The 26,728-nt window shown below is 41.4% G+C and overlaps 1 protein-coding gene across 5 annotated transcripts in view; it reads left to right on the forward strand.

The window, feature by feature from the left end:
- The window catches only part of becn1 (beclin 1, autophagy related), a 134,617-nt gene that overhangs the window by 24,529 nt on the left and 83,360 nt on the right, over positions 1-26,728 (forward strand). For 4 of the 5 annotated variants that reach the window (XM_079846244.1, XM_079846248.1, XM_079846245.1 and 1 more), the window contains 2 exons: positions 11,251-11,309; positions 12,584-12,674. In XM_079846244.1, the coding sequence (XP_079702370.1) occupies positions 11,251-11,309; positions 12,584-12,674 (150 nt within the window). Of the gene's footprint in view, positions 1-10,062; positions 10,125-11,250; positions 11,310-12,583; positions 12,675-26,728 lie in introns of those variants that run through there. The other variant, XM_079846247.1, reaches the window with a different exon arrangement.

Raw genomic sequence — 26,728 nt, forward strand, 5'->3', positions numbered from 1 at the left:
TACGTCTCCGTTCCCTCCTCAGGGAACGAGGGTTACATACGTAACCGAGACGTTCCCTTTCGTTCAGTCACTACGACGTACGTTAGTGACTAACGAATGGGGGTTCCAATACAACAACGCCACTCAGCTGTCATCCAGTGCCCTGCGTAAGTGTGAGTACCCTGTCGTAAGACTAGTACGGACGAAGGACTCCCACTTATCACAGGAATACCAAGGTACACTGGGAAGCATATCCCAGTGAGGGAATGCCAAGATGCCTACCGTAGGGAGGGCTTAGAGAATACACATATGACCCGCTGAGGGCTGCATATGGAAGATCACTAGGGTACCAGCCGAAGGTGGATTTTTAACCCTAGGGGTGGCAGGGACTTGCCAAGGGAAAGACACCTGCTCACTGAGGAGGCTTACGGTGGGAATACTCATGTGGGGGTCGCCGGAGGGAACCATGCACACGGAGCACCTGGCCGGACATGAGGGTCTGGGCTCGAAAGGGCAGACTGAACTGATGTCGGCGTAAGCAGTGCTGGAGGAGCTCAGGGCTCTCGGGGAGCTCACCTGAGGAAAATATCGCACGTATCCAGTCCTGGGAGTGGAATGGCGAGCAAGCGAAGACACCTGAGCCTGGCCCATTACCGGCCACCCGTAGGGGCGAGTACATAGTCGGACACTTGCTCCACTCGGAGATTGTAGAATCTGGCGAATGTGTTGGGTGTTGCCCAGCCTGCAGCTCTGCAGATGTCTGTTAGCGAGGCGCCATGCGCTAGAGCCCAAGAGGAGGCCACACTCCGGGTGGAGTGTGCCCTCACACCAAGCGGACATGGTCGGCCTTGCTGCTGGTACGCCAAAACAATGGTGTCCACTATCCAGTGAGACAACCTCTGCTTTGAGAGAGCACTTCCCTTCCGCTCTCCACCATAACAGACAAAGAGCTGGTCTGAGGTCCTGAAACACTGCGTCATGTCTACGTAGGCGCGGAGAGCGCGTACTGGACAGAGCAATGCCAAGGCTGGGTCTGCCTCCTCCAAAGGCAGCGCTTGCAGGTTCACCACCTGATCTCGGAACGGAGTGGTAGGAACCTTGGGCACATATCCGGGCCGGGGTCTCAGGATCACGTGAGAGATAGCCGGCCCGAACTCAAGGCACGCTTCGTCAACCGAAAATGCTTGCAGGTCCCCGACCCTCTTAAGTGAGGCCAATGCGGTCAGCAGAGCCGTCTTCATAGACAAGAACTTAATCTCAGCCGACCGCAAAGGCTCAAAGGGAGGCCTCTGCAGAGCACTTAAGACTACTGAGAGGTCCCAAGAGGGAACGAGAGGAGAGCGAGGAGGATTCAGTCTCCTCGCCCCCCTCAGGAACCTGATGATCAGGTCGTGCTGACTTACCTTTTTGTCTCCCAGGAGATCGTGGTAGGCAGATATTGCGGCCACATATACTTTAAGGGTGGAGGGAGACAGCCTTCGCTCCACCCCCTCCTGGAGAAACGATAGCACAGACCCGATCGGGCATTTCCAGGGGTCTTCTTGGCGGGAAGAGCACCATGTGACGAAGAGGTTCCACTTCAACGCATAGAGGCGTCGCATAGACTCAGCTCTAGTGGAAGTGATGGTAGCGACCACCGCAGGTGGAAGGCTACTCAAACCTGCCGCGTCCCGTCCAGAAGCCACACGTGGAGCTTCCAGAGCGCTGGACGCGGGTGCCAAAGGGTGCCCCGTCTCTGAGTGAGGAGGTCCGGTCTCAGAGGAATAGGCCAGGGAGGGGCTGTCGCAAGGAGTACAAGTTCTGGGAACCAGGTCTGGCCGTGCCAAAACGGGGCGACCAAAATGACCTGCTCCTTGTCCTCCCTGATCTTGCACAGTACCCGTGCAAGAAGGCTCACTGGGGGAAACGCATACTTGCGTAGCCCTGACGGCCAGCTGTGCGCCAGTGCATCCGTGCCGAGGGTGTCCTCGGACAGGGAATAATACAGGGAGCAATGGGAAGAGTCCTGGGAGGCAAACAGATCTACCTGTGCGTCGCCGAACCGTTCCCATATCAGCTGGACCGTCTGGGGGTGGAGTCTCCACTCTCCGGGGAGAGGCTGAATCCGTGAGAGCTCGTCGGCTGCACGGTTTAGGTCTCCCGGGATGTGGACAGCACGAAGGGACCTCAGGCGCTTCTGACTCCACAAAACGAGATGGCGGGCGAGTTGAGACATACGGTGGGAGCGTAGACCGCCCTGGTGGTTGATGTACGCTACTACGGCCGTGTTGTCTGTCCTGACTAGTACATGTTGACCCCTCAGCAACGCTCGGAAGCGGTGCAGGGCGAACCGTACTGCCAGTAACTCGAGGCAATTGACATGCAGAAGGCGCTGGGGTCCTGTCCAGGAGCCCGCGGCTGCTTGTCCATTGCACATGGCACCCCAGCCCGTGGATGATGCATCTGTTGTCACAACAACATGCCTGGAAGCTCGTTCAAAGGACACTCCGGTCCGTAGAAAACTGAGGTTCGACCACGGGGTGAGTGTCTGTAAGCAGGCCCGAGTCACTTGTACCCGGAGCGTGCCAGACCGCCATGCCCATCTCGGGACTCGATCGCGTAGCCAGTGCTGAAGCGGTCTCATATGAAGCAATCCGAGCGGCGTTACCGCGGCTGCAGATGCCATATGCCCCAGGAGCCTCTGAAACAGTTTCAGTGGAACCGCACTCTTGCCCTCGATTTGCCGAAGGGAAGTCAGCAGAGACTGCGCGCTCGCTCGAAAGCTGCGCGCACATGGCGACCGAGTCGATATCCATACAGAGAAAAGAGATCCTCTGCGCGGGGCAAAGTTTGCTCTTCTCCCAGTTGACCCGAAGGCCCAGACGGGCTAGGTGATGGAGCACCAGATCTCTGTGTCCGCAAACCTGCTCTCGAGAGTGACCCAGTATGAGCCAGTCGTCGAGGTAATTCAGGATGCGAACCCCGTGCTGCAGAAGGGGCGCAAGGGCTGCCTCGGCAATCTTCGTAAAGACGCGAGGGGACAGAGATAGCCCGAATGGTAGAACTGCGTACTGATATGCCCGCCCCTCGAAAGCAAACCGTATGAACGGTCTGTGTCGAGGCAAAATGGAGACATGGAAGTAGGCGTCCTTCAGGTCGATCGCTGCAAACCAATCGTGTGGACGAACGCATTCGAAAAGGCGTTTCGCTGTCAACATCTTGAACGGAAACCGGTGAAGGTAACGGTTCAAGACGTGCAGGTCCAGGATTGGCCGTAGCCCACCGGTCTTTTTGGGTACAATGAAGTACGGGCTGAAAAACCCGTAATTCATCTCGGCTGGAGGGACAGGTTCGATCGCACCCTTCGCCAGTAGGGTGGCAATCTCCGCTCGCATGACGGGGGCGTTGGCCCCGATCATGGTGGAACGGACTCCCCGGAAGCAGGGAGGAACCTGCGCGAACTGAATCGCGTAGCCGCGCCTGACGGTCCGCGCGACCCAGCGGGACAGCCCTGGAAGCTGAAGCCAGACATCCAGAAACTGCACCAGCGGGGTCATACGGAGTACAGACGTACCCGGTGTGGGCTTGCAGCGATGCAGCGTCACCGGCCCGGACATGGGAGGCTGTGGGGCGTCCCGGTGCGGGGGCACGGTTGACTGCTGCGTCCTGACAGAGGAGACCAGGGAAGGACGCACGTTCCACTGGGGTCTACTCTGCCAGGAGGCTGGCGACAGAGTGGGATGCGAGTGGCGGGACCCGTGGGTGGCGCGCACCGTCATCACCGGACTCTGTGGGCTCAGGGATGGGAGTGTTAATTCTTTCTTTGACCAACATAGGGTGCTGCTGGCCCCCGGGAACAAAGGATTCTCCCCCGGCCCTCCACCGGGGGAAGGAGTGGTCCTGCTACCATCTCCTTGAAAGAATTTCCCATCCCTGAGCCGTCTGTCTCAGGAGCGCCGCTTGGCCTGGCGTTTTTGCGGGGCGCGGGGCGGCCTGAGGGGACTTGGACGCCTTCCTACGGCTTCCTCCGCGACCCGGCCCGGGTGAAGGCTGCTGCTTGGACCGGGTGGGAGGGGCGGGAGCCTTAGGAGGGCGTCCTCGGCGTGGAGCAGACTGAGGCGACTGTGCCGGCGGCTGGGTGGAGGCAGCAGCTGGCCGCCGGGGCAGTACGTGTTTTATAGCCTCAGTCTGCTTCTGGGCGATTGAGAACTGTTGGGCGAAGTCCTCAACCGCCCCGCCGAAGAGGCCGGCCTTGGATATGGGGGCATCGAGGAACCGGGTCCGCTCGGTGTCCCGCATATCGGCCAGGTTCAGCCATAAGTGACGCTCCTGGACCACATTTGTGGACATCACTTGACCCAGGGAGCGTGCGGTCACCTTCGTTGCCCGGAGAGCGAGGTCGGTGGCGGCACGCAGCTCATTTAAGAGCCCCGGATCAACTCCACCCTCGTGCATGTCCCTGAGGATCCTGGCCTGGTAGACCTGGAGGATCGCCATGGCATGCAACGAAGCGGCAGCCTGCCCCGCGGCTCTGTGCGATTTCGACACCAAGGTTGATGTGAACCGACAGGCTTTGGAGGGGTGCTTAGGATCACCACGCCAGGTTGAAGCGCTCTGAGGACACAGTTGCATCGCAACAGAACGTTCAACTGGAGGGATCCCAGTGTACCCTTTAGCTGCCGCCCCATCGAGGACGGAGAAGGCGGAGGAAGTCACCGAACGGTCGCGGGAAGACAACGGGGACTTCCAGGACCGCGTGAGTTCCTCATGCAGCTCGGGAAAGAAAGGTATTGGGGGCGGGGACTGACGGGTGTCAGCGCGGGCTCCCAAAAACCAATCATCGAGCCTTGAACGTTCGGGACAGGGTGGAGGGTTCCACTCTATCCCTAAGCTCGCGGCTGCCCGAGACAACATGTCTGTCAGCTCTGGATCTGACTCGGGCAATGCTGGCGCGCCCGAAGGCGGCAGCACAGCCGAATCATCATCTCCAGAGGACTCGAGCCCACCTTGTGATGCGGTGATCGACATCGCATCTTCCTCCGGAGCGCCAAACGAGATGCGCGGGGGGGCCGGAGCCGGCCCCGCGATCTGCGTCTGAACGCTCGTGGGTTGCAGTGTGCAAGACGGGGGTGTGGCCCGAGGCATGAGCGTCGGGGCTTTGTTCCACACCGTAACCGTCAAGTCACCCTGACCACCAGCCGAAGTACTGGGCCTCTGGGACTCAGTAGATCGGGGTGTGGTAGAGGGGACTCTCACTTCTTTACAAAGGTCATGGAGTCTTGACCGCAACACTGCGATGGTCATGTTCCCGCAGTGAGAACATGACTCATCCACGAACGCTGTCTGGGCATGCTGAAAGCCCAAACATACCAGACAGTGTTCGTGCCCATCAGAGGGAGAAAGCAACCGACCACACCCAGAAGTACACGGACGAGACATCCTGAAAAGGATGCGCCACGTGTAAGCTCTTTTAGGAGAGGAAAGCCTCGCAGAGAACGCCGAAGCGCCCAGGGACCACACACCAGCTGTTAGCGGACCACTGCGCAGATCAGCAGGCAGGCAGTATGATGATCACTGGAACGCGCCGTAACACCAACGCCTCTGGAAAGCTGCTCGTCTCGAAAAGCTGTCGAAGACTCAGATCAGGCTTGTAGGAGTGAAGAGATCCTCTTGGCTCCAAAGCAGAAACATAATGCGATGTTGCCAGCGTACTTCCTTATATACCCACGAGGTGGGGCGGAGTTACGCATGCAAATTCCGCATGCCCATGGCATTGGCACTGCCATTGGGCGCTGTTGAATACTAGAAGATGATTGGCTTCTAAGCGAAACCCCCATTCGTTAGTCACTAACGTACGTCGTAGTGACTGAACGAAAGGGAACACCTTATATTCAGGTGTGCAGAATTATTAGGCATGTTTTCTTTTACAGATAAATTGAGCCAAAAAAGAGATTTAACTCAGACTGAAAAGTCAAAAATTATTAAATGCCCATGAGAAGGATGCAATACTAATGCAATACTAGACATTGCAGTTAAGGCATGACCATTGGACAGTGAAATGCTCGTTGGGTCAGCAGGGTCAGACAAAAACATGTGGCGGAGAAAAGACACCTATTAACCGCAAAAGAATTAAGAATTAAGGTGAAGAATTAAGGGTGAAACCATCAGGAACCCTTTAGTCTCCAGCGCCACCATTTTCCAGAGCTGCAACCTACCCGGAGTCTCCAGAAGTGCAAGGTGTCAGGATCTCAGAGACTTCAGTTAGGTAAAGAATCCTAAAAAATGACCCCACTAAATAAGAATCATAAGCTGAAGTGTTGTAAAATACATGAAGCCTGCTTTTTTATAGGCTTTATAGGTTTTATAGGTTGAGAATGACTCTTGAAGGACCAGCACCACATCCTCTAGTACCACTGTTTGAAGAATTCATCTTCCAGAATCTGGCAGTACGTTTTGGGAGTTCATTTTAGTCCATCCTGAAGTCCGTTTTGCAGAGATGGACTAAAAATGAACTCCCAAAACGTACTGCCAGATTCTGGAAGATGAATTCTTCAAACAGTGGTACTAGAGGATGTGGTGCTGGTCCTTCAAGAGTCACTCTCAACCTATCTGTCCATAAAGCCTATAAAAAAACCTTCTTCATGTATTTTACAACACTTCAGCTTGTGATTCTTATCTAGTGGGGGTCATTTTTTAGGATTCTTTACCTAACTGAAGTCTCTGAGATCCTGACACCTTGCACTTCTGGAGACTCCAGGTAGGTTGCAGCTCTGGAAAATGGTGGCGCTGGAGACTAAAGGGTTCCTGATGGTTTCACCCTTAATTCTTCACCTTAATTCTTAATTCTTTTGCAGTTAACAGGTGTCTTTTCTTCACCACCTGTTTTTGTCAGATCCTGCTGACCCAACGAGCATTTCACTGTCCAATGGTCATGCCTTAACTGCAATGTCTAGTATTGCATTAGTATTGCATCCTTCTCATGGGCATTTAATACTTTTTGACTTTTCAGTCTGAGTTAAATCTCTTTTTTGGCTCAATTTATCTGTAAAAGAAAACATGCCTAATAATTCTGCACACCTGAATATAAGGTGATTTTCATTTCCAGCCTTCATGAACAATTATATATCACTTATACATTATTAAATACTAAATCAATAGTAGTTATTAGGATTACTGTGGTTTGGAATTGGTCAAATGTGCCTGGAAAAAAAATATGATCAGAAAATCAACGTGCCTAATAATTCTGCACTCCCTGTATTTGCATAAACTGTCACTACCGTATATCCCGACACTAGCACATTAAGATAAGCTATGAAAAAATCCTGTTCCTCTGACTCTTTCTGGTTAAATAATAAATAATAATAGTTAATATAGAATGCTATATTAACTATTCCAGGTTATTTATGCATAGCATAAATAATAGTATAGCATGCTATGCCACTTTCATCAAAACCTATTACAAAGCTATAGCAATGTCATGTCATTAAATATGATAAACAGTGATTCTGGAACAGATCTGCGACTGCCTCTTCCTTATCCCGTTAAAAAAAACATATTACAGTACGTAACCATATTCCGTCCGTTCGAAAAAAAAAGTTGCACTAACTGTTACAAGCAGCATTTGCCGTCAGGCAGGTAGCTAACATAAACATATTTTTGCTAGCCTACCTGCTGCAAAATTACACCGTTTTTGTACAAGACAAGTAGAGCTATTTTATCCAGTGTATTTATCACTTACCACTATCTTGTTTATTTTCTTATCCTCCTCTTCCTTTCTCTTTTTTCTTTTCTGGCTTCCTGAAGCATAATTCCGCTTCATGATGACTGCCGAGGATGTTTTGTATTTTGCCGGCAGCAGAGATCCCATGGTTCGCTGGCTGCTGTCAGCGACTACTGAGAGGGGTCCCCTTGAGGGGGATCCTGATAACAGTATCATTGCACTTTACTGCATTGACTATCAAAGGGGCGCTCACACAGTTTGTCGTTGCATTTTATTCTTAACCTGTCGTTGTCTTGGGGCCCCAGGCCAGCTCGGGCCCCAAGCAATTGCTTGGTTTGCCTGCCTTGTCGCGACGGGCCTGATTATTCTGTGTATATAATCTCATATAGGATGCGTTTGGTTGAGTTAATTAATGATGCAGTAAAGCACTTCATTGTACCGGTCTTTAGCTTCAGCGCGCGCATTTCAAACAGAAATGCACTGCATTAATAACTACTGGAACTGTCCTATACATAACACTGTAATGAGAACATTTTTGTTATAAAACGTGAATTCTCTGGGTTTAGTTGTTGTGTTTCAGCGCGGTGTTGAAGCGTCCACAACGCATTCTGACCAGCACAGTCAAGTTCGCTTGTGCATTCGCGTCATTTTAAGCATATGCAAGTCGTAATATTACGTTTTTGTAGTATAAACATCTGATTAATGTCATATAGGATGTGTTTCGTTAAGTCAATAACCCGCAGTGCTTCATTGTACCGGTGATCATCTTCAGTTTCAACGCAGTTAAAGGCCTTCACATATGCGTGATTTTGTGCAAATATAAGTTGTAATATTATATTTTTGTATAAATATCTGATTGTTCTCATATATGATGCGTTTAGTTGTCAATTAACCTTCTAAGCGCTTCAGTTTGCGGTTGTTCGTTCATTCTCTCCAGCTTCAGCGCGCACTCTCAAATAGCAACGTTATTCCTGATAGACTAGACTAATATTAAAGATGTTTACTATTACTGTAATATTAAACATTTTTTTCAAAAACACAGAAGCGTTATTTTTAATAACTAGCACTTTTATTGTTCTCGTATCATTTCCATCAACAATATGGTTTGATTAAAACCATTTCCTTATTGTCTGTGCAGAGGTTATTTCATGAACTTGCATTCTGATTCTTTATTATGCAGCCTAAGTAATGCTGTCCAATAACTTGTTTGCATTATTTAGGTATATTATTTAAATTTTTTAGGCAATAGAATTTTTGGTAACATTTTACAAATAAGATCTAATTTGTTAATGCATTAACTAACACGAACAAACAGAGAACAATAACCTTTGTTAATGTTAGTAATAAAATATTTGTGTTTATTAACAGTCTATTCACAGTGCATTACCTAATATTAACAGACACAACTTTGGATCTTAAAATGTTGAGATTAACATGAACTAAGATGAATAAATCCTGTTGAAGTATTGTTCATTCATTGTTGGTTAACTAATGCTAACAAAAATTAAACCTTATTGTAGTGTTACCATTTTTTTTTAAATAAAGTAAGTTGGCCATTGGAGTGTAAAATTAATTTGAAAAGGTAAGGAATCTTACACTGGTTCAAATAGGCTACTTATTGTATAGGTTTGATTTATGTTGAAGTGTTTGGGACATGGCTTTTAATGGTGAGCCTTTTGTTTTTGTAATCAGGCTCTGGGATTTTATTTCGTTAAAATTTGTATTTAGATTTATCGGCCAATATATCGGTTATCGGCTTTCAAATATAAAGAATTATCGGTTATCGGCCAAAATGTTCATATCGGTGCATCCCTAGAAAAAGTGTTTTATGTGTATGCCATAGTAAAGAGATGTGTTTTTAGTCTAGATTTAAACTGACAGAGTGTCTGCTTCCCGAACAATGCTAGGAAGACTGTTCCAGAGTTTAGGTGCTAAATAGGAAAAGGATCGACCGCCTGCAGTTGATTTTGATATTCTTCAAGTAATGTAGTCATCAGGTTTTAGCCAGGTTTCTGTCAAACACAGCACATCTAGATTATTATCTGTAATAATATCATTAACAATAAGCGCTTTTGGGGAAAGGGATTGAATATTCAGCAACCCAAGATTTATCAATTGTTCATCTGTATTATATCTGTTGTTTATTTGTTGGACATCAATTACATTTTTACTGTTGAATGTTTTTTATGTTTTTTTGTATTTACTAATTCGGGGAACAGACACAGTCTCTATATGATAATATCTAGGTGAAAGAGTCTCTTATGTGCTGGGATTTATCTGACTCCGGTGACGTGTGACAGCTAGCAGATGGTCGGTTTAGCCAGTTTGTCTGCTTCCTGACCTGGGCCCTAGTGAGTCAAGGTTTACCTCTAAGACTATTTGCCAAATTACTAGAGAGAAGAGCGGAACCACCCCAGGAGGGATGGATGCCATCTTTCTTCAAGAGGTCAGGTCTGCCCCAAAAGCTTTTCCAATTGTCTATGAACCCTATGTTATTTTGCGGACACCAGTTAGACAACCAGCCATTGAGTGATGATAGTCTGCTAACTATCTCATCACTCCTTTTAACTGGGAGCAGACCAGAACAAAAAACTGCGTTTGACATTGTACTAGCGAGTTCACACACCTCTTTAATGTTAATTTTGGTGATCTCTGACTGGCGAAGTTGAACCTCATTAGTGCCGACGTGAATAATAATCGTAGAGAATTTACGATTAGCTTTAGCCAGCACTTTTAAATTTGCTTTGATTATCATACAAATAAATAGTACAAAAATCATACATTGTGATTTCTGTTTTTTTTTAGATTATGTCTCTCACAGTGGACATGCACCTACGATGACAATTTCAGACCCCTCCATGATTTCTAAGTGGGAGAACTTGCAAAATAGCAGGGTGTTCAAATAGCTTTTTTTTCACTGTATATAAATATATAAATATATCAGGGATGCAACAATACAGTTAGTCCACGGTTCAATACATACCTCGGTTTTTTAACCACGGTGTTCGGTTCGGTTCTGATGGCTTGTCACATTAGGTTTTGCTATTCTATTCTTATACATATCGTACATGTCATCATACACACACACACACACACACACACACACACACACACACACACACACACACACACACACACACACACACACACACACACACACACACACACACATATATATACACTGCACGAAAACCGACGCACAACAAAAACCGACGCAGGACATTTGGCCTGATTCAAAAGAGTCCTACGATTCAGAAATTAGCTCGAAATCTGACGCAAATGTCTGTGTATGCCTGACTTAAGAGAAGCCACTGTGTGTCTATTTCTGACACTGGCAGAATTTCATTGGAGGAAAAAATTTATTGCAGTGGTTACCATAGCAACCGCCCAGCCAACCACCCAGAACAACTTAGCAGAAATCTTTTTTTAAACTATATTAAACTTTCTCAAACTAACATCAAAGTTTGTTCACAATCTTTACTATTCTAGTTTTCTAATTAATATTACAAAAATAATTGTGATCTTACATATATTCAATTCAGAATTAGGTAAAGATGTGTGTGTTGTTTTAGGAGACCTTTTTGGAGCGCCAACAGGATGGTGTGGCTCGGAAATACATCCCACCTGCAAGGTATGATGACCCTGATGACACCTGTTTTTACACTATCACATGTGTTCTGGATAAAGCTGCATGATTAACCGTTAAAAGATTACGATCTTGATTCAAACAGTATCTTTTCCCATTGGTATGACATACTTGCGGTGGTAGCCAGTGGAAAAAGCTGGCATTACTTGCTGGCACAAAATAGTCTACTTTATGTGACATGGGGCATGTTATGATATATACATATATGCCCGTGCGCGCGCCCACACACACACACACACACACACACACACACACACACACACACACACACACACACACACACACACACACACACACACACACACACACACACACACACACACACACACACACACACACACACACACACACACACACACACACACACACACACACACACACACACACACACACACACATATAAGATCTTTGGGTCAATTTCCACCTTGTATTAAGATGCGTTTTCTGTGATGTGACCCAGGGCCATTACTAGAGTATTAGGGGCCCTATTAGTGTTAATAGTTTAATAAATCTGCTATTGTGCCATAGGCATAATTTGCGGGTGGGACATGTTCCCACCACTTTTTGCCAGGGTCCTTATTGTTCCTACCACTATTTGAATAACACCTCTCGACACAGATGTACTGCAAATGAAACATCTCCAGTTGACTAGCAGAGTATTCATTTTGTTCATTTGTTAACTCCTGTCTCACCCACTTTTTTAAAAAAAGTTACGCCACTGTGTTGCGTTAATCTTATCTATATAAAAGTTGACCATTAAATAAATCTTTTTGATAATGTTAGATATTGATTATTGATGACTCAAACCCTTTTTGTTCCTGGTCGTTTGCTACTTAATGAGCTTACCAGTGTCCTTGTCTGTTCTTACAAGAACAAAGTATTGTTTATTTAAGAGCATTCAAGCCTTACACTTATGTAATATTTAGCATTAGTCAATAGTTTTAGTTCTGAACTGAAACATCCACAAACATTTTTCCTCAGAATTGTGATTCTCAGTTAATCCACAATTGTATAGCTCTAGTTATGTTTATATATATATATATATATATATATATATATATATATATATATATATATATATATATATATATATATATATATATATATATATATATATATATATATATATATATATAATTTTATTTATTTTTTATTTTTTTCTGTTATATGCATATAACTGTAAGATCAACATATACTGAGTTGAAAGTAAATATTACAAGTGTATGGTGGTGTATTAATGAGCTGTTGGTGTTCTGTAGGATGATGTCAACTGAAAGCACCAACAGTTTCACTCTTATTGGAGAAGCTTCAGATGGAGGAACTATGGAGAACTTGAGTCGCAGGCTGAAAGTATGGACTCACATACCAAATAGCACTACACAAGTTCATATTTACATTTATGTTCTTGGCAGAAACAAAAATGGTACAATACCTTATTTATTATTTTGAGTTGATTTCTCTGATATTAGATTAAAATATAAAATTAGACTGCAGTTGATGTTATGAATCAATAATTGGAACAAAAAGGATAACATGCATAATTCATTTTTTTTTGACTCCAGTATGATTAATCTTATCCATTAAAGTTTGTGTTATTATTTAACCTCGTTTAAACCCTTAACCAGCACTTCCACAAGCCAATATTACATAGCCAAAATGAAATGACTACAGTTTTTGAACCCTGTAGGTTACAAGTATAATCTTGGTATCAAATTACTTGAAGTAGTACAGGAACAGTTTAAGAGAAGCTCAAATAGACTGAAAAGTTACTACCATAAAAAAACAAAAAACAACCTAGGGTTTGAAAAGCTTGCATTTACATAAACCACAATGTATATAGTGCAGCAGCACTATATGCATAACATTAAAGGGGAAAATAAAAGGGGCTTTTTTGTACAAATTACTACCAGTCAAAGTGCGATGCCAAACAAGATCACATGAACATGCCAAAAGACCACTATACCAGCCACTTTGACCTGACTGCATATACAGGGAGTGCAGAATAGGTAAAGAATCCTAAAAAATGACCCTCACTAAATAAGAATCACAAGCTGAAGTGTTGTAAAATACATGAAGCCTGCTTTTTTATAGGCTTTATTGGTTTTATAGGTTGAGAGTGACTCTTGAAGGACCAGCACCACATCCTCTAGTACCACTGTTTGAAGAATTAATCTTCCAGAATCTGGCAGTACGTTTTGGGAGTTCATTTTAGTCCACCCTGAAGTCCGTTTTGCAGAGATGGACTAAAAATTAACTCCCTAAACGTACTGCCAGATTCTGGAAGATGAATTCTTCAAACAGTGGTATTAGAGGATGTGGTGCTGGTCCTTCAAGAGTCACTCTCAACCTATCTGTCCATAAAGCCTATAAAAAAACCTTCTTCATGTATTTTACAACACTTCAGCTTGTGATTCTTATCTAGTGGGGGTCATTTTTTAGGATTCTTTTCCTAACTGAAGTCTCTGAGATCCTGACACCTTGCACTTCTGGAGACTCCAGGTAGGTTGCAGCTTTGGAAAATGGTGGCGCTGGAGACTAAAGGGTTCCTGATGGTTTCACACTTAATTCTTCACCTTAATTCTTAATTCGTTTGCAGTTAACAGGTGTCTTTTCTTCACCACCTGTTTTTGTCAGATCCTGCTGACCCAACGAGCATTTCACTGTCCAGTGGTCATGCCTTAACTGCAATGTCTAGTATTGCATTAGTATTGCATTCTTCTCATGGGCATTTAATAATTTTTGACTTTTCAGTCTGAGTTAAATCTCTTTTTTGGCTCAATTTATCTGTAAAAGAAAACATGCCTAATAATTCTGCACACCTGAATATAAGGTGATTTTCATTTCCAGCCTTCATGAACAATTATATATCACTTATACATTTTTAAATACTAAATCAATAGTAGTTATTAGGATTACTGTGGTTTGGAATTGGTCAAATGTGCCTGGAAAAAAAATATGATCAGAAAATCAACGTGCCTAATAATTCTGCACTCCCTGTATAGCTACTATACAGATCTGTTTAGAATTACTAAACACAGCAAAATACAAATCAAAAATGTAAAACTTTTAAAGACATTTTGACAACTTTGTGGCCAATGTACTTGTGCAAAAATACAATGTTAACAATCACTCCGCCAATACCGCAATTACACATTTTGTTTACAGACTCACGTGTGCCAATGTACAAATCCTGCATTTCACTGTAATTAGTTTAGCCTTGATTATAGTCATCATCCATAAAAACTTTTATTTACTATATTTTGATCTGCCAGTCAGTCTATATTTCAAAAAGCCTGATGCGTGAGGGCTTGCGATGTAAAAAAAAAAAAAAAAAATTCACATAATAAGAGAGGATTTTTATAGCTGTAAGACTGCATGAATTCGCTCCAAGGATCGGCAGCGAACCGCGGTGAAGGCCGCACGCATTCAGTGTCTCAGCTGGAAGAATGGATTTGATTATAATATTCTTTATCTGACTCCATTTATCATAGTTGTCGCATTTAGAAGAGAATCCCAACCGGTTGTTTGGTCATCTATATTTGATAGTTAATCATACATTTAATCGTTCCGTTTTAACCCTTTGTTGCAATTATACCGTTCCACATTGGAGATGGTTAATAATTACAGATTAATTCAGAAAGGATCAAAATGTAACAATTTATTAACAATCAAGTAAATGTAAAATGTCAATTACATCATAGACATAAATCTCTTCTAAAAGGAAACACAAATTCTTGTTATGGTTACACTTAAAATAGTTTCAAATAAATGTAAAACATAAACCCTTAATTATGCTCTGTAGGCCTCTGCCTAGAATGTTACCTGTGAGAGAGAGAGAAAGAGAGAGAGAGAGAGAGAGAGAGAGAGAAAGAAAGAGAGAGAGAGCTAAAGAATAGCTCTCTCCAGAGAAAGCAGAGAATCCAAAGAGCGCGAGCTACAGATGAAATTCTCTTTAATCCTCTTTCCTGATGTCTCCAAATTCAAACCTGACTCTTGTAAAACTGACCAATCAGACCAAACCGTGAGACATTTGAAAATAACCAATCAGACCAAACCTTCCCCCATTGTATCACAGGTGCGAAAACCTTTTGACCAGCCAGCCTTTTGTTCTTCAAACCCCAACTGGCCCCTCTGATGGCGTTAAGGGGGAGGGGGTTGAGTCAATTTCAATATCCTGATCACGACGATGGCTGCTAACAGCAAAGCAGATGATTTTGTCATATTTCAAATATCTTTGATTATTTTCCACCTTACAGTTCCCCGTTTGGCACCATTGGCCACAACCATTGAGTCCAAAGGTGGCATTGTCCACAAAGATATGCTTTCTGCTGTGTGTAGATGTTATTCTTCAGACTTTTCGTCCAGACTTGTTGCAAAAGTAGCTGATCAGTTTTCAGTTGTCCTTGTAGCCCTGCATGAGAACTTCATCATTGAAATGCAAAAACGTCCATTGAAAACTTCACACCTCAAGAACAGTCGCTCTTTTGAGGCAGGACACAGGAGCAAACTTTTGCTGCAGGTATTCTGTGGTTAAAAGATCATTTAGCACAACAAAGAACAAAAGCATACATGGCATTTTTCATTGGTCAGAAGTCTGATGTGGTCATATCAAAATGGTCTCCGGCAATAAGCCCTTAAATCAAAATACTTAATAAAGTGGTCAGGGTTTGAGAATAAAAAGAAGATTCCACAAGCTCGTACATTGTTTCTGGGAACATTGAAATAAAATGCATTATAACAAAACAAATCATTGTTGATTTTAAGTCCCCCTTTTCATGAGGAGTATTAGCAAAATATTCAGTGTAACCAAGACTCGGAAATCAAACTCAAAGTTCATCTAACTTTCCACTATTTTGGTGGTAGTGGAATTTGAGCATTTTGGTCTGAATTTCTCGAAGGAAATGTAGCAAAAGTCAGTGCAATTGATACATTAAAAAAGATGGTACTCATCAATAAACCATAAAAGAAAAACAACAAATCAATCACATTTATGAAAGCATACATATATATAATAACCACCGTGTTTGTTCAGGAATCTTCCAATGTAATTAATGTAGATCTAAATATGATTAATCAATCATACAATAATGGGTATTCCTGGTAACAGTGTGTGTGTGTGTGTGTGTGTGTGTGTGTGTGTGTGTGTGTGTGTGTGTGTGTGTGTGTGTGTGTGTGTGTGTGTGTGTGTGTGTGTAGCTATCTGGATCTGTTAGTGTGAAAAGATGAACAATAGATCTTTAGTGAAGTAACACTTTTAGACTCTATGTCATCTTTGTCGTTTATGATGTGTAGTGTTCAGCCTGAATAGATTTGGTCTATTCCAGGTGATGTTGTCGTGAGTGTAGGGTGTGTTCTGTGTTAATGTTTTGGAAATGGGTGGAATCTAATCAATATCAATCTGTGTTGCATAATTTAATTCCAGTTTTTTCACTGGGAGGTCATGTAGACATATTGTGAGGTGTGATTGACCCCATCAAATATATTTCAAGATATTCGCACCCATCTCTCACATCTCAAGTTTTGAGATGCAGGGGGAGGGGGGCCTTTTGGCCGTCCGTCCTCCAAGGAATTGCAATTGTCATCCTGAGATAGAAACAAATTACAAATTTAAAGAGAAACAAATTTAGAGAGAAACACAGTTAATTGCTGCTGTTGTTTCTGTGTATTAACACTTAAGACTGTTCTGGCAGTCGAGCCTTCACAATCTGAGTGAAGGATGAATTGGTTATGAGACTTCATTACAGTCATTTTGAGTGAAGGATGAATTTGTTATGAATTGGTTTTCTATTGTCTGTGCCACATTTAACTATGAATTGGTTTTCTAGTATCTGTGCCACATTTAACAGCACAATTCCCCTCCTTTTTGGCACTGGGAATTGAACCAATGAAAAGTATTATAACTTGCTCAAATTAGAAATAGCAAAGGTCAGAGTTATTGAGTCCTGTTGCGATGAAGACATTTTCATGGTTAATGCAATTGTAATTCACACTGTAGCCAGATGGCAATTCTATGTTCCTGTTTATGGTTTACTGCAGCTATATGGGAAATAACAGAGCTTGCATTATAGGAGACAAACAAATTCAACATAGACACATGCAACTTGAAATTGCTGTACAATTCCAGTATTAAAGTTATTCCAATTTACACAAGATACATGGCCTAGAATGCGCAGCATCTACAGCCTTTATCCTAAGTGTTTCATCACTTACAGTAAAGCAATCATGTGTTTTAAGGAATAAACTTGACTAGTCTATGTGTATCTTGTAACACAAACTACTATTATGTGTAATCAATGCGCACAATGTGTTATACAATTACAAATTTGAAAATACAAACAGGATCATTGCAATCTGGATGTTTTACTATTAAACTCCTTGCTAAGAGGCTGCTAGCCCGCTCGCAAGTGACGTCAATAGCTGAAGGCCTTGCATGAACACTGCAGTTAGCTCACTGAGAGTTTTACCTGCAAATGAGCGCTGTTCTTTGCCTTTAGAAAGTAATTTCCTATTTTTCTGAAAATACGGCGGAGGTCGCCCGTTACCCAGTGACCAGCATTTTCCCTCGACATGCCCGATTTTCTGACAGGATCTGCAAAACCTGCTCTCTTTGCCATTGGGTTGTCTGCTACGTTCTCCTGGAGTTTCAGTATATTCATGACTCTCGGATGCTTGCAAATCATCCTGCATCCCCTTAAGAGCTAAAATAGACACACTTTCTTGTGCATTTTCTGAACTAAATGCTTCAGATTCATTAGAGCAAGTCACCTCATCTACGAAGTGAACATGCTTTTTAATACCATTGCTGTTAAGCATTATGGGAGTCATGCACTTTTCAGCATTTAGCTTAGATTTCCATCTATTTTCTATTCTTGAGCCCCAGTCTACTATTGATTGGAATGTGTTTTTAACTGGATCGACGCCATTTGACAAAGCCCGTTGGATTGGGATGCCAGCATTATTTTTCACAAGTTGTAATAACGCGTCATGGTCTCGATCTGCATTTTCTAATCCTGAGTGTTCTCTGTACGTTACCCATAACCGCTCGGCGTATGTCTCAAATGTTTCATCACTCGCCTGTTGGATTTCTAGTATTTTGCTCCAATCTGCGTGTGTCGGTCCCCTCATTTCTAATAATGCCTGTTTTAGTCGTTCATATATGGCTTCGTCCGTTTCGTCACGGATTCGGTCTATTATGCTGCCAGATTTCATGCCTTCGGTTAGTTTTGGTCCGAGCTCTTCAGGGAGAGTGAGAAGTGCTATTTGCCACACGTCTCTAACTTCTAGCTTATACACCGTGGCCTATAGCATCAATGTTTCCCAGTAGGGTTGAAACGGCCCTTTTCTTGGCATTACTCCAACGACTTGTTTGTGTCTAGAACATTCTTCGCAGGTTAACGGACGGCTGATCGTTGTGGTTTCGTCGTTCGCCTTAGTCATAGTTTTAAGCACGGCGACCTTGACAGATTTCTTCGCTGTGTCGGTAGCTTTTGTGCGAGTCTTTATCAGGCTTCGTTGTTTTGGATGTTCAGGCATTAACACAGGAGCTCGGTTACGAGTTTCTCTCTGTGGCCTGTATCCTAACGCAGCATCATTGTCATCATTATCATTTGGCTTTGCTGGTTCAGAAATTTCATCCAGTGCTGCTTGTTTTACTGCGGCCACTGGAAATCCTGCATTATCACAACAATCTTCGAGAGCAGATATGTAATTATTGCCGGTTTGAAGTTTTCCTTGTAACTGATAAATTTTTGTTGCCATATTTTCACGCTGTCTAGCCCACTCAAGTTGCTCGTATGAGACTGCTTCGACTTTTGATCTTAACTTTTGTAATTCGTCAGATCGCAATCTTTCAATTTCTTTGATATTTGCTATCGTTCGTTCGTTCTCGACCATTGTTGTGAGATCGTTACGACGAAGCAAATAAACAATTGCGGCGGGGATTTTCTTGTATTTTGATTCAGATTTGAGCTGTGCGCCCTTAGCAGAATACCAGGATATAATTTCGGTGTTACTCCATTTCAGGTTCAATCCTTTATCGCTTAATCGAACGAGGAGATCTTGTAATTGTACGCCTAAGATTGCCATAATTTCCTCATCTACACTGCTGCTGTTATTTCCCTGAAAAGTCATGTTTCACGTCTAATTCTTACACAATATCGGATTTCTACGGTTCCGATCTATAGTGGGCATACCGACCCGTTCTAGAAATGTGTCTATATGTGTGAGTTGCAAATAAAACTTTCCCTCAACAATTCTAAAAGGCAAAGAAGGTTTACTTACTCATTCTCTGGTCGGAGGGTCAGCTTTAATCCATTCACAAGATCAACAGAACAGCTGAAAAAGAGAAGCTCAAATCTCTTGTTGATTTTAAATCCAATACTTCGCTGAAAACACGTTGCTCGTCTGAGTCGCAACATCACGTGTTCGGGGTCACCAACTGTAAGACCGCATGAATTCGCTCCAAGGATCGGTAGCGAACCGCGGTGAAGGCCGCACGCGTTCAGTGCTTCAGCTGGAAGAATGGATTTGATTATAATATTCTTTATCTGACTCCATTTATCAAAGTGGTCGCATTTAGAAGAGAATCCCAACCGGTTGTTTGGTCATCTATATTTGATAGTTAATCATACATCTGATCGTTCCGTTTTAACCCTTTGTTGCAATTATACCGTTCCACATTGGAGATTAGTTAATAATTACAGATTAATTCAGAAAGGATCAAAATGTAACAATTTATTAACAATCAAATAAATGTAAAATGTCAATTACATCATAGACATAAATCTCTTCTAAAAGGAAACACAAATACTAGTTATGGTTACACTCTAAATAGTTTCAAATAGATGTAAACATAAACCATTAATTATGCTCAGTAGGCCTCTGCCTAGAATGTTACCTGTGAGATAGAGAAAGAGAGAGAGAGAGAGAGAGAGAGAGAGAGAGAGAGAGAGAGAGAGAAAGAGAGAGAGAGCTAAAGAATAGCTCTCTCCAGAGAAAGCAGAGAATCCAAAGAGCGCGAGCTACAGATGAAATTCTCTTTTATCCTCTTTCCTGATGTCTCCAAATTCAAACCTGACTCTTGTAAAACTGACCAATCAGACCAAACCGTGAGACATTTGAAAATAACCAATCAGACCAAACCTTCCCCCATTGTATCACAGGTGCGAAAACCTTTTGACCAGCCAGCCTTTTGTTCTTCAAACCCCAACTGGCCCCTCTGATGGCGTTAAGGGGGAGGGGGTTGAGTCAATTTCAATATCCTGATCACGACGATGGCTGCTAACAGCAAAGCAGATGATTTTGTCATATTTCAAATATCTTTGATTATTTTCCACCTTACATAGCTATGTTTCAATTCACCTATTTTTATGTGCATTTTAGGATATCACATCAAAATATGCTGGATGGTAACACCAAGATGTGAATAAAAAAACATGCGCTCGTTTTAGTCATTTGATACATTGTTTATCCGATAAGAAAACATGCATATACTGAATAAATTCTTTGTTGCGCATAAAAAAAAAAAATCATGTGCCTTTGCGCGATGGGACGTCTTAACTGGACTAACCAGCGGAATTATCTTTTTGCACGGCATCTGAAATGCTGTTTTGATGCCTGAGAAAATGCCTGAGCAAAGTCTGTCATCAAAGTGGTTTGGTATAATTCACTCCCAAGTGAATTGTAGTCTTACACAACTGCATTCCCAGAAAGCAGGCATCCACCTCCAAATGCAAGATAACGCGCTTATTGCGTTTTGTCTGTGTGCTCTGAGACGCAAATAATTTACTATAAACAAAATTAATATATATAGTGGCTTCTCCTACTTTTCTTAATGATATTTAGTGCCAGTTTATCAGGAAGTGACTATGTTGTTCTCTTTCACTCACTGGATGAAAACAGTGCTTTATTTCACAAATGTTTTACAAGATATTACAATATTGCGCATAAGTAAAATTTCAGAACTTTGGATGGAAACATAATGTGATGTGACTTCTATTCCCTCTGTCGCCTTGGATGTAATCAGCTGGGTTTTAAGACATTGTCCATTATTAATCCCTTCCATGATCCCTTCTAGCCCGTCTGCCCAAGATCGTACTAAAAGCAGCATTTTTACAATCTTGGGCTGCCAAATCAAGCTTAGGGGAGACCACAAATAGGGTTAAAATGGGTCAGGGTCAATATAAGTGTTGAGGGCATTAAGTGTGTCAAATACATTGGACCAAAATGTTACCAGCTGCGGACAGGTCCAAAGCATATGCAGATGGTTTGAAGGTGTTTGCAATGGTTGAAGGCAGCACTCCGGTCTGGGAACATTTTTGCCAAATTGGCATTGGTTACACATTACATTGCATTAAGTCCCGCCTGGCACATATGGAAGAGGAGTGTACCTGGTTGAAGATGTTATGCCTCTCTAATAGTAACTCCTAGGTATCTTTTAAGAGTGTCAGTAAGATCTGCATTAATATAATTTATTTAATTATAAATGACCAAGAATAAATGCTGAAACTGAAACTGAAACAAGTGATGACAGGGGATGTTATACTTTTTAGATATGAAGGAGAAAGAGGCAAATACTCCCTCCTCGTAGAGGTCATTAATCTTGAGAAGGCCATTAGATGACCAAAGGCGAAATGCAGGATCTGAGCTAGATAGGGGAAAAGTCATTGTTGAGGATGGGCATGTGAGTAGGGCCTCTATGTAAACCATGATGTTTCCTAAATTGGACCCAAATTTTAAGGGAGCTAGTGACTATTTGAGAGCTTCTGATTCTCTGAATCTGTAATTGGGTTATCTAGATTTTTAGCAATGTTTTTGTCAATTGTGGGATACTCAAGCGAGTTGAGGAGATCTAAATTTATAGTATTATTTGGAGGGCTTTCTGAATATAACATGAGTACAGTCCAACATAATAGTCTGAGAAGACCAAATTAACTTGTTTTTGTAAATAAATTAACCTGTCAGGGATCTGATAATTGAAATCTATCTAGAAGAGCTAGCTGATCGATCCTGGTAAGCCAAGCCATCAGCCTTGTCTCTATGCTAAAAAAATATATTCTGTCTAGATTGCCTAAGATACATTACCTGGCCACGAATTAATGCTTTGAAAGCCTCCCATAAGGTATGACTACTAATGTCTGGAGTCTGATTGAGTAAAAACACTGATGTAATACCAGGATCCCTGTGGAATTTAATTATTGGGTTGACAATATTGTTCCCGGCGAGTGTGTTTGAAGTGTCTGCAGGGTGGCAAAGAACATGAGTGGGAAGTCTATACTATTTTGTAATAATCTTTAATTTGTAGATCTTTCTTACCTTTGCCAAATGATGTGTATACAAGTCATTTACAACACTTTCTGCATCCCCAAATTTAAAGTGGAAACTATTCATCACACATATACTGTACGTGTTTCATATCATTTACAGATCTTCTTTATGAATTATGTACATACTGCAATTTTACTGCAATACTGCAATCTATACGAATTCCTTATATAATTTTTTAATTTATAAATGTGTTTATTTAAATATATTATACTATTTTATTTATATATATATATATATATATATATATATATATATATATATATATATATATATATATATATATATATATATATATATATATATATATATATATATATATATATATATATATATATATATATATATATATTTGAGCCCCTCACTCACCCCTATACCTAAACATAACCACTTTTCAGCCACTTCACAAAAATAAAAACATAATATAAACAAAATATATTTACAGTGATAATTATCTTAGTTACAATATAACTATTATATTTATCTTCCAAAAATCGGCATGTTGCAAATAGTCTATGGTTGCAAATCACAAGCGACAGTTTTATTAAGAGCCAATAATGTTTTATGTTACTGCTGCAAAACTGTCGTAGTTTTTGAAGTGGCAATTTTGAAAGTTCAAATGGATGAGACCACGGATGGGTACGATTATCAATCTATAATGATATATTACGGAATAAGAAACTTTTCTTCACACAGTGTTATCGTACGACTTATGAAGACTTGGAATTACATGCACAAAATAAATTGTTTATTTTCACATTTATGATCAGTTTATGGTGCGTTTCATGTTATGGTAAGTAGCTGTCCCATGGGAAACAAAAAAAAAACTAAATGATTAAATGGGAACTGTTAATTTTTTTTTGTTGCTACATTTTTAAAGTTCAGGTTTGGGTAAAGTGATGGAATTTCTTGAAACGTTAACACAACAATGTTACACACAACTTGTAACAGGAAAATCTGTAGATATGAAACCCGTTTACATGTGATGAATAGTTTACATTTTAGATTAGGGGATGCAAATGCAGTTGTAAATGACTTGTATTACACATATTTTGTAACGGGTAAGAAAGATCTTCAAATGATTTGTAACACATTTACAAATGGTGTTTTGTTTACACTTAGGGGATGCAGAAAGCTTTGTAAATGATTTATTCATGTGTTACACATAATCTATAATAGGTGTTAAACACTGTAGTGTGTACTGCAGTGTAAGTGCTGACTGGTGAGGGTAGAGACCGCTCCGAGAGTCTTTTCTGACACACATGGACTCTTTAACCACTGTGCACCTGCATGTGAGGTTCAGTGGAAGGTAAAACCTGTTACATTATCACCAGATCCCACACACTCCACAAAGAACACAAGCCTGTATTGATGAGTGAAAGGATTTAACATAACCCACCGGTATCCCCTGACTGTAAGTAATTTATAAATGATTATACACTTTTTTTAATTAAAACAAATAAATTACTCTTCTTAAAAGTACTGCTTTAGAATACTTGCACGTTGGTGCTTTTGAACACAGACCAGCTTACAACTTCACAGTACATCAATAAATTATATATTGATCATTTTCTTATGGTCTGTTCATCATTAGTTCATGATTAACCATTGTTTATTGAGCTTATACTAAAACATAACACTAATTAATTATTAATATATGAATCTGTTGTCATGTTTTGTAAATGATTAGTTCATTTTTAATTTATAACTTATAAATGACTTATAATTGAACGTTATTATAAAGTGTTACCCAGGCTTTTTATTATAGTCAAGTCAAGTCACCTTTATTTATATAGTGCTTTTTACAATGCAGATTGTTTCAAAGCAGCTTCATAGTGGTAACAGGAAAATAATGCAACAGAATTTGATTCGGCTGTACAGCCGCTCTGGAGAAAACAGTGATGTCATCATCCAGCTCAGATCAGTTCTCATATTCAATTCAATTCAAATTTATTTGTATAGCGCTTTTCACAATACATATCGTTTCAAAGCATCTTCACAGAAAATGCATGCGTCTACATTACAATTTAAAGTGATTTGCATTTTTTATTTTTATTTGTTTATTTAACAGGGACGATGCAGTCAAACATAGTTACAATACAATTACTGCAACTGATGCGCAGCATATAGAGTTTATAGCTAATGCTATTTCTCAACTCCTGTCCCTGGTCGGGCTTTTCTAAATACATTATAAAACATATACATTCAAGTATAAAACATTCACATTTCTACACACTCACTCACTCATACAGACTCACTCACTCACTCACTCACAAGAAGGAAAAAAAAAAGATTAATATAAAAAAAAAATGTGGTTTGTCTTTAGCCATAACTTAAGCCTAGAACTTTTTAAAGTCAGATATAGTCTTAATGTCAGATGGTAATTTATTCCATAGCTTACAGCTCTTGACAGAAAAGGCTGTCTGAGCGAAGCTTGTCCTGCAGTATGGTATTATGCAGTTATGATCTAAAGTGCTTCTAGGAACTGTTTTGCTGTTCTGTATTTGAAAAAAATTTACTAAGTGGCTCAGGTGCTAAATTATGGATACATTAAAAAATGTATTTTAGATAAAACAAATCACTGAAGCCTTTTCAGAAATGCACATTTACAAAGCACACATATTAGCTAACAATCTATTATTAATCAATATAATTAATCAATATAATAATTAAGGCACAGAAATAAGTGAAATAAGAATACATGTTGGTAATGAATAGGGTATATAGAGATGAGCATGGGTGCGTGTTGATGCAGAGCTGTGTCACCTGAAGTCCTCGCAGGAGTTGAGTCGTCTCTTCACAGGTGTTGGTCATCTGAAGTCTTTACGAGAAGCTCGATCCAGACTGGAGCTGACGGACTCTCTAGTTACCTCAGAATGGGCGTACCGAGATAAAACAGAACAGAAAAATAATTAGTGTAGCTGCTGTTCAAAGCATTAAAGGTGCCCTAGAATGATTTGAAACAACATTTTAAATTGTTCTCTGGTATCTACATAGAGGGTATATGGCTTATTTAAGGTCAATAATTGTCCAGATACGGTTTTACAGGTCCATTTACAACTCTAGAAATCTTCCCCAGGATGAAATTGTCTGTTTTTGCCTTATGTGGAAGGGTCATGAATATTAATGCAGAGTTCTACTCTGATTGGCTGTTTCACTGCGCGGCTCAATGATAGCAGGCACATCTATACTGACCGTCATGACAATGGAGAGATTAGGCATTCAACCTTATATGTTTGAGCCTGTTTCTGACGAAGATGCAGATTTTGAGGAACAACAACATGTTTTGAGATTGGAAATGAACGCTACTGAATGGTAAGTTAAGTCTTTATTTTAATTAGGAACCTGCAAAATCTTTACGCCCATACCAGAACTTCAGCCTAAACGATAACTACTAGCATATAGCATTAAATATACACATCAGCAGTCACAATTTTTTTAGCACTGTAAAAACATTTTAATTATTGTAATGTGTCCCTGTATGATTTTACAATGATAGCTTCTTCACTTTGAATCACAAACTGAACTGGGTAGTGCTTAAATATGTTGTTTGTACAGTAATGTTTGAGTTTGACAGTAGAGTACTGATTTAAAAGTCGATTTATTTAGCCAAACTAAGTAATTATACAAGCCACCCTTTCATATGTAAAAAAGAACTTTGAATACTCAGAAAAGCGCTATTATGCAACAAATGGTGGAGAAGGTGACGTTAGCTAGAAGGATCGAGTGAGCTATGTGTAAGCAACTAAACGAACGTAGTACGTTACGTATCTACGGTTGTATTTTGTAATTTATGATAACACTGGCATGAAATAATATTAACCTTTGTCATTAGACATACTATTTAGTTATGTAAGCTACTTGGATTATCCTATTGTTACTGTACTAGCATCTTGCGTTGGATCTAGACAACAGTGATATTATCGTTAATGTTGTCTCTCTAAGAAACTTTCAATTTAATCAGAAATTGTTTAGACAGTCAAGAAGTGGATAAAATTACTTACTGCTTGCAGGTATATGGTTGGAATTGCCCCTTTCTTCAGTGTCGGACGCTGAGCAAAGCCTGCTTGATATTGTCCCAG

This window comes from Gobio gobio, assembly GCF_949357685.1.
Source record: "Gobio gobio genome assembly, chromosome: 20".
In the NCBI taxonomy this organism is placed as follows: domain Eukaryota; kingdom Metazoa; phylum Chordata; class Actinopteri; order Cypriniformes; family Gobionidae; genus Gobio; species Gobio gobio.